General features: G+C 38.9%; 1 protein-coding gene across 1 annotated transcript; it reads right to left on the bottom strand.

Annotated features, from left to right (window-relative positions):
• Window positions 1–3,780: 3,780 nt before the first annotated feature.
• On the bottom strand, window positions 3,781–9,367 carry LOC144974191 (uncharacterized). Its single transcript, XM_078917112.1, has 2 exons — window positions 9,080–9,367; window positions 3,781–4,384 (listed from the first exon to the last, which is right to left on the bottom strand). The coding sequence occupies exons 1-2, from the start codon at window positions 9,159–9,161 to the stop codon at window positions 3,840–3,842; spliced, it is 627 nt and encodes a 208-aa protein (XP_078773238.1). The 5' UTR covers window positions 9,162–9,367; the 3' UTR covers window positions 3,781–3,839.
• Between the last annotated feature and the right edge of the window lie 633 nt (window positions 9,368–10,000).

The raw sequence follows: 10,000 nt of genomic DNA, 5'->3' as shown, positions 1-10,000 counted from the left end.
GAGAAATTCAATGCTAAACGGCTGTCCATTATCGGGTCTTTGGATTTGGAATGTGTTGTTTTTGATGAAAACACTGTGTAGTGTTGAAAATAATTTTATCCATATCGATGGGTTGGAGTGACAAAAAGTTGGTTTAATTTTAATGGGTTGTGTAGATATAGTATGTCTGAACATACCTTCTTGTTGTATAAACTTATTCCAAGAAGAATTACTGGTCGGTTCATGCTGATACTGGAGCCAATTAGAAATGTCAAACAAATTACAATCACTATTTCCGCCATTCACAACACGTTTTACAACATTGTAACCATTCTGTCCGACGTCTAGTCGAATTTTACCCCTTTTGATACACTCTTTGGCAAGAAATCTGATCCTTGTCACAAGTCCTATACTCCTTCTAGACATTGTCTGTGTTTACGAGGACAGCTACCACGGATGATGGATACAAGAGACGGTAGATCTAGAGACTGCGAGAGATCCGACTGACCTGTCCGCCATCTTGAACATCCACATACATACATACATACATACATACACACACATACATAGATACATACATACATACATACATACATACATACATACATACATACATACATACATACATACATACATACATACATACATACATACATACATACATACATACATACATACATACATACATACTAATACATACATACATACAATACATACTACTACATACATACATACATACATACATACATACATACATACATAACATACATACATACATACATACATACATCATACATACATACATACATACATACATACATACATACATACATACATACATACATACATACATACATACAACATACATACATACATATACATACAACTACATATACATACATACATACATACATACATACATACATACATACATACATACATACATACTACATACATACATACATACATACATACATACATACATACATACATACATACATACATACATACATACATACATACATACATACATACATACACGCATCACAGGGAAGTAAATGGCAATCTCGGCAATGATTAGTTTTGATTGTGAACAAATGCCGATATATATATATATATATATATACGATCGTCAGCTGATTTCAAATTCATCCCCGACTTACGAATAGGGATAAGCTTTAATGCCAATAGTCGAATGCCATAGGGAAACAATTGCCTCCCGGACGTACGGATAAGGATACAGCTATTTATTTTTTTCATGGGGTAACAAAAGCCCCCCCACCCTCCCCGTACGAAGAGGGATGTTTTTTTTCATTTTACTTTATATTGTCATGGGGCAACAAAAGGTCCCCCCCCCCCCCGGACGTACAATTAAGGGTAAAAACACGACCTACGATTAGGGTTAAATAACAGCCAACACAACATTTAATAAGGCATTGCCTTTGATTTTGAGCGATATACTTCATATATAGGAATAATAAGATAAAAGAAAATAGTGGAATTGCTAAAAAGTCATGATTTTGAAATATCCAAAGCATATATCTTAGCCATGAAAAACTTTATTTTTAAATAGGGAATAGTTAAAATCCGTGTTATGAGGGAAGCGGTCATTTATCCGTATCCTGTCGTAAAATTACTATTTATCTATGGAGTATAGCCAGTAAAACCAATTAAGTCGTTGATGTGGTTAAAGCCCTCAGGGTATGGATGAATATCATAGTATTTAGGCATCAGTTGAAGTAGGATGTTACTTGTGTGGTACAGGCAGTGGGCATCTGTTATCTCTGGCATACAGTCTCTAGCGATTGTGTGACGGTCGTAAACTCGTATTGGTGTTGGGTAGAAATGTCCCTCGAGGCGATGCTGAGGATAGTGATAGTTATAACACCTCTCCGCCATATCGGGAAATCCCTCATTCCAACACTGATCTTCCCATTTCATAATTGTTAACTGTTGGCACATGTTGTACAAGTAGCCATATTTGGAAGAGCTAAATTGGTTGGCGAAGCCTCCTATACACAGCCTTATTTTCTGGTACCCGGATAGTCCTGAACAGAAATGCTCGAGCTGGCTCCAGTCTTTCCTCGACATCATAAGGAACACATCAGAGATGGTTAGCTCTTCCAAGCCTGCATCCCTGGGACATGATACTTTAAGATTCTTGCACATTTCCAGAAGAGAAGCCACGTCTAAAAGATAGAATTGTATGAACTGCATTGTCTTTATTATTGTAACTATCACCACCACCACCACCACCACCACCACCACCACCATCACACCACCACCACCACCACCACCACCACCACCACCACCACCACCACCACCACCACCACCATCATCATCATCATAATCATTTTTTGTTCCAGTTGTTACCTGAACGTTGGCCAGATGTTATGGCGCATTTTGGGGGTTTTATATTCATTCCCGTTGCATTCATAAATTGAGTTGTTTTATTGCACAATTTATTCATTACTTCTTCACTTTTTGCTAGTAACGTGACGTCGTCAACGTAACCTTGGATGGGTAGTGGCATCTGCAGAGAGGTATGGTTTTGTTCGATCCATCTTAGCCATTTATCTATTCCTTGTTCAAAGACAATTACAGACCATGACATCCTTGGATTATACCTTTGTCTCTGTAGATTGTATTTGTGAGGTGATTTCGGACTTTTACTTGCAATGATGCTTTGTTATAAATATCCTTAGTAATGTTGATGGATACTGAAGGATATGAATATTCATTAAGTTGACGTAGCATGAATTCGTGATCTATACTTCCAAATGCATCTTTTATGTCTACAATGCATAAATATAATTTTCCCGATGAGTGTAAAAAAATCTGATACTGCACATTTTAACGAAAACACATGTTCTTGTAGCCTGTTTCTAGGTAATGAACCTTTCTGTAAAGTGACAGTGTCTCCGTCATACATACATACATACATACATACATACATACATACATACATACATACATACATACATACATACATACATACATACATACATACATACATACATACATACATACATACATACATAGATACATCACATGGTAGTAAATGGCAATCTTGGCAATGATCAATTGTCTGATTACATCATTGTTTTGATTGTGAACAGATGTAGAAATATATATATGGATATATATATATAATACACACACACACACACATATATATATATATATATATATATATATATATATATATATATATATATATATATGCATATATATGTTTCGGCATTTGTGGTAAATTGTCGTAAATATTATAATAATATATTATTTTAATATTTACCACAATGTTGGAGTCATTCTACATCGATCTTTCAGGTCTTTTCAGCCATCGTCAGGACTGTGTGGTACATGAGTTTGGTTTTGCTTGTGTTGTTGCTTGAACAAGCATGTGAATATATTTTCATGGGGTAACAAAAGTCCCCCCCCCTACCCGTACGAATATGGATAGTTTTTTTATTTTACTATATATTATCAACAAAAGGCCCCCTGACGTACGAATAGGGATAGTTTTTTTTCATTTTACTTTATATTGTAATGGGACAACAAAAGGTCCCCCCCCCCTGACGTACCATTAAGGGTAAAAACACGACGTACGATTCGGGTTAAATAACAGCGACACAACATGTCATAAGGAATTGCGTTTGATTTTGAGCAAAATAATTCATATATAGGAATACTAAGAGTAAAGACAAAATAATGGAATAGATAAAAAGTCCTGATTTTGAAATATCCAAACCATATATCTTAGCCATGAAAAACTTTATTTTTATATAGGGAATAGTTAAAACCCGCGTTATGAGGGAAGCGGTCATTTATCCGTATCCTGTCGTAAAATTAATATTTGTCTATGGAGTAAAGCCAGTATGACCAATTAAGTCGTTGATGTGGTTAAAGCCCTCAGGGTATGGATGAATATCATAGTATTTAGGCATCAGTTGAAGTAGGATGTTACTTGTGTGGTACAGGCAGTGGGCATCTGTTATCTCTGACATACAGTCTCTAGCGATTGTGTGACGGTCGTAAACTCGTATTGGTGTTGGGTAGAAATGTCCTTCGAGGCGATGCTGAGGATAGTGATAGTTATAACACCTCTCTGCTATTTCGGGAAATCCCTCATTCCAACACTGATCTTCCCATTTCATAATTGTTAACTGTTGGCACATGTTGTACAAGTAGCCATATTTGGAAGAGCTAAATTGGTTGGCGAAGCCTCCTATACACAGCCTTATTTTCTGGTACCCGGATAGTCCCGAACAGAAATGCTCGAGCTGGGGCCAGTCTTTCCTCGACATCATAAGGAACGCATCAGAGATGGTTAGCTCTTCCAAGCCTGCATCCCTGGGACATGATTCTTTAAGATTCTTGCACATTTCCAGAAGAGAAGCCACGTCTAAAAGATAGAATTGTATGAACTGCATTGTCTTTATTATTGTAACTATCACCATCACCACCACCACCACACCACCACCACCACCACCACCACCACCACCACCACCACCACCACCACCACCACCACACCACCACCACCATCATCATCATTATCATCATCATTATTATTATTATTACTATTATTATTATTATTATTATTATTATTATTATTATTATTATTATTATTATTATTATTATTATTATTATTATTATTATTATTATTATTATTATTACTAGCAATGTTTACAAAGAAATGAAGGCTCTAGGAACAGGAGGTCATCTATTAACTTATTATACTTCTGTATTTTATTGTTAGATTTACCAGTAATTCTGTGCTCGATTATAAAAATGTAACACTGGCTTTACTGGACAATGTTGATCCCCAACCCTATTTATTAAAAGAATAGATCGGAAATATTATCATCACTTGATAGCATCGAGAGAGATATAATATTACGTCATCTTTTTGTTGCAGATTAAATTGTTATTACTTGATTGTGTCAAAAGAAATTTAAAATTACGTGATCATTGTGTGTGTGTGTGTGGTTGTGTATCTGTGTGTGTGTGTGTGTATGTGTGTGTGTGGATATCCTAGAATTGCGTACAATAAATTATATTTGAAATGAAAGTCAAACGTCAAAAAATGACTGAGTATTGCGACGTATAGTCCTTTCGAAGTCCCGTACCCACGAAACATCAGACATTCCTCCAAAGTTATGAAATGTGGTAGCGTGATTTGTGCATGTGGGCTTATATTTTAAGTGACGTTACGAATTTTGAATACCTATAGTGATTGACCTAACAGTTTTCATACAATGCCATTGGGGATTGAACCCTGGACTAGGGGAGGTGGACACAAGAAAGGATAAAAGTGGGAATATGGAAGGTAGCTACGAGTAGGGAGTGAACCCGGGAGTATAGGAGGTGGACACAATCGGGGATTGAATTTGGGACTGTGGCAGGCGGATCCCAGTGGGGATTGAACCGGGGACTAGGTGAATTTGACACCAATGGAGAGTGATCCGGAGCCCATCCGAGGTTGACACCCTCGGGAAGTGAACCTGGGACTGTGGGAGATGGTCACCAGTGGGGTTTGATTCCGGGACTAGGAGAGGTGGGAACCATTGGTGAGAGAACCAGAAACTATGGGAGGTGGGCATCAGTGGGGAGTGAACCGGAACACCCACGAATTGGTGGACTCTAGTAGGGAGGGAATCCAGGACTATAATAGAAACCAATGGAGTATATACCCGGGAAAAATGAGATACGGCCACCAGTGAAAATTATTCCCTAGTCTAGTTCCGACGGGCACCAGTGTGGAGTGAGCCCAAGTCTATGAAAGGGGATGGTCTAAATTTACAGGATGTAGACAAATTGTCCCAGGTCCACTACTCTCTCGTGACCACTCCAGTTAGTCTCGGCTTCACTCTTCTCTGGGTGTCATCATCCTCATCCATGTATTCACTCCTCAGACATGTCCACATCTCACAGTCCTATCTTTACTGTCAGTGGCGTGGGGCCATTGGATCGAATGGTGCCAGGCACCACACCAATCTTTAAAATAATCATTAACAGCATAAAATAATAAAAAGATAAAACTGAGAGATATTAACTCCACTGTCTTTCGCCAACTCGCCAACAACATACTGCCTTTTTAGTCTCCACTCTATAAGATTCCGAATCACGCACTGCGCCGACTCGTGTGTTGGTGACATCACTGCGTGAATTCGTGATGAACACCGTGGTGCAAAGCAATCCCAGCTCCAGTTAATGTTCTATCCATTAGTATCGCTACAGCTGATTGAGCGAGAGACTAGGTCGAATTATACTATCTTCAAATAGCGGAAAACCCCTCGACTTGTGCCAGGATCTGAGAACTCCACCGTTGGACTGGGGGGCTGCGCCAAGTTAGGGTAACTTCGGCCATCCAAAATATTACATTAACTGTCAAAAACACTGATCACTGTCAAGTTTATTTGTAAGCAGCAAAGAAAAACAACATAAAACTTTAGAATATGACACATCAAAATTCCCCCCCCCCCCCCCTCACCTCTTTTTCACGATTATTGAATAAAGTAATTCTTTGCAACGAAGCATTGTGGACGAATTTACCAACATTTTTCTTGCTCGTAGTGCCGAGTTGATGGTTACGTGTGTATGAGTGTTTATTTGTGTGTGTGTGTGTGTGTGTGTGTGTGTGTTTGTGCGTGTGTATTTGTGTCAGTCAGAGAAAGAAAGCGAAGATTGTCAACAGTTATACTTTTGGTGTGTTTTTAGATTTTTTAAGTACTTAAGTGGAGTGATTTTTTCTTTGTGATGCTTTAAGATCTGAATCTACCTTTTATTTGTGCAATCATTAATCGTATTTCATTGATTTCCATTATTTGAGATTACTTTGAAGTTTTGTTTTGTTAAACAATGAATTGCAATGAATCAAGTTGACTCTTTACTTCACCGACCGTTTGGGAGATTGACACTAGATGACAAATTAGTAATAAAAAGACTAGTTCCTCACCAACCAACTGATTTTGAATTAACACAGGTGTGGAAATCTCGAAAACGCTCTTTTTCAGTGACATGGTATGACAGGCATGAATGGCTCACAGTTAGTTTAGAAAAAAAAAACGTTTCTTGTTTTTATTGACTACTTTTTACAGATACAACAAACACTGACAAATCATGGACATCTATAGGCTATAGTGACCTTAACGACTTCCATCGATATTTCTTGACCTCCTGAACGTTGTTTTAGCACCCTTAAAAGAGTGAAAAATTTCTTGCGAAATTCCATGAAACAGGAGCGGTTAAATTCGTTAATGATTCTGTCAATTCACAAAGCTGAAATAGATTCCAGATTTCAATAAACACATTATAAAAAGATTTGCAGAGATGAAACATCGCCGTGCAGATTTTTTACTAAAAGTAAGTAATTTCTGTCATAGGTTTTTTTTTCTCTTTTGATTTACATTTATCACATATTGATTGCATTTTCTACCAAATCCAATCCTTTAAATGGTGGACAAAGAATAATTACAAAGACCTTTTCATACGGGACTTGTATCTCAATGTTGTGGCTTGTTGTTTTCATGAATTATTTGTTTTTGTGAGTTTTGTCCACTCGTAGAAACCATCGACCCTCCCCCCCCCCCCCCCCCCCCCACCCTTCCACAAAAGAGAGTTTTTAACATGTGCTCTCTCCTCTTAACCGTGTTCACTGTTTTAGAATTTTTTTTTCTTCTTCTAATCATGGCACCACCATATGCCGTCAATACGCCACGCCACTGTCTTTACTTCACACTTGTGTTCACCTGCCCTGGGACTTGGTTCGCTCCCCACTTGTGCCCACTTTCTATAGCCCTGGATTCATTCGCTCTCCAATGGTATCCACATCTCTGAGTCTCGGTTCCCCATTGGTGTCCATCTTCCATAGTCTCAGGATTACTACTCATTTGCCCATCTCCTCTAGTTAAAATTTCATTCCCCAGTGGTGTCCGCCTCCCACAGTCTCTGGTTCACTCCCCATTTTAGGTCACCTCCCATATTATCTGGTTCACTCCACACTGATGCCCACCTCCCATAGTCTCTGGTTCAATATTCACTGGTGCCCATCTCCCATAGTCTCTGGTTCACTCTTCACTGGTGCCCCCATCACATTGTCTCTGATTCAATCCCCACAGCTGCCTATCTCCCACACTCTCTGGTTCTACCCCCATAGTCGCCCACCTCCCATAATCTTTCGTATAATCTCCATTGCGCCCTACCTCTCATTGTGTCTGGTTCATTCCCCATTGGAGTGGCTTTCAGTAGATTTCGTTAGATTTTGGTGGATTGTAGTTCGCTCCCCAATTGTGTCCACCTCTCATACTCCGGGTTCATTCCCTACTGGTATTCACCTCCCATAGTTACAGGTTTATTCCTCACTGGATTCCACTTCCATAGTTCTAGGTTTACTCTCCACGTGTGTCCACCTTCATCTTCGCCATTGAGTTTCGTATGTGGACTTAATCATGATGCAATAGTAGTGTGGATTCCAGGGTGTTGGAGGTCATAGGGTCACCGGATTGGATCGCCATTCTTTTTGTTTTATGCTTACAACGTCAGGTAGTACTGAGGCGCCCGCATATCGGCTGACCTTCCGGATGGTCTCGTGATAGTCCACCGGTTCTCCTTTGCCGCGAGGTATGCACCTAAGCGCTACCAACAGCTTTTGAATGCGTTAAGGCTGCGATCCATAAGGGGCGACGGGCTTGACCTTGGAGTATCCTTACACCCTCTCTGTTGGGGGACCAAGTACACGACACAGGGGTCTTTTAAGTTGAGCGCAATATCCACTAAACGTGCTCAACGCGCTTTACAAGGGGCCTCTGACATGACGCCTTTTAGGCGATATTACAATTTTTTGGACAGAGATAACACATTTAAAGGCCAGGTACTCATTTTAAACCTTGGAACGATGAGAGAATGAAAGTAAAGAGCCTTTCCCAATAATTCAAATATGCGCCGAGCGAGGCTCGAACTCAGCCTCACCAATATTACAAATATTATGTGCACTAATCAGTGGGGGAAATTTACCCCAGCTGTGTCACTTGTAAGATTTAACAATGTCGATGATTTAAAACTATTTTTCAAAAAATTAAAAAAATAAAGTAATACTCACAATCTTCTTCTGTATTGGCACAAGTTTGTTCCAAAACGATGAAAAATGCCAAACATGTTAGAATTGCTATTTTGTTTGCCATTCTCAGATGTGGAATAATAAACGAATAGGCAGAACTGCGTCGGAAATTATTTCAAAATCACATCTTTCAAAAATGATAGAGAGAGCAAATGTTAGTATCCAGCCTACTTTGATGCTCAAGGATGATTAGATTAATTTGTCAAAAATTGTGTTAAAGGTCACAGCGAAATGCTAGACCTATATTAGATACCATGAAAAGTTGACAGTCTTTTTCAGTCATCACTTTTTAATACTAAATTCTCATCAAAGTGAAAATACATCTTAATTTCTGTATCCCTCTGACTTGTGTCTTGATTTAATTAAATTTAAAAAATACTTCGTCTTGCCAGTGTTTAGGTAATGTTTTTGGGTATATTTTATGAAAATAATGATAATTCGTCGATAAAATAAGTGAAATTTATTTACTTGAAAAAAGTGTTAACCAAATTTTAAAAATGCCAAAATGCTTTTAAAAACGCCAACTTGTTGGAATTAGGCACAAAACACGTCAAATTGGCAACTATTATACCACTGGATACAGAGCTCAGACAACTCAACTTGAATATTAGGTTGAAGAGAGAGAAAGAGAGAGAGAGAGAGAGAGAGAGAGAGAGAGAGAGAGAGAGAGAGAGAGAGAGAGAGAGAGAGAGAGAGAGAGAGAGAGAGAGAGAGAGAGAGAGAGAGAGAGAGAGAGAGAGAGAGAGAGAGTAGGGGGGGGGGGGGGGGGTGGGTGGCGGATGGCGGTTAATGCTATTGGTTGTGGAATCGGGCTAGTGGCAGATCGTTTTATGGAGTAGTTGCCCTAATAGGTATCATCATTCCGTTTGGACAATATAGCTATTTGGTTTTGTGGCATGACAC

The sequence above is a fragment of the Berghia stephanieae genome, chromosome 5, assembly GCF_034508935.2.
Source record: "Berghia stephanieae isolate SIO BIC M18660-M18661 chromosome 5, UCSD_Bste_1.3, whole genome shotgun sequence".
NCBI classification, from domain to species: domain Eukaryota; kingdom Metazoa; phylum Mollusca; class Gastropoda; order Nudibranchia; family Aeolidiidae; genus Berghia; species Berghia stephanieae.
The sequence above is the reverse complement of the archived record's forward strand: the minus strand, read 5'-3'. Positions and strand labels throughout refer to the sequence as shown.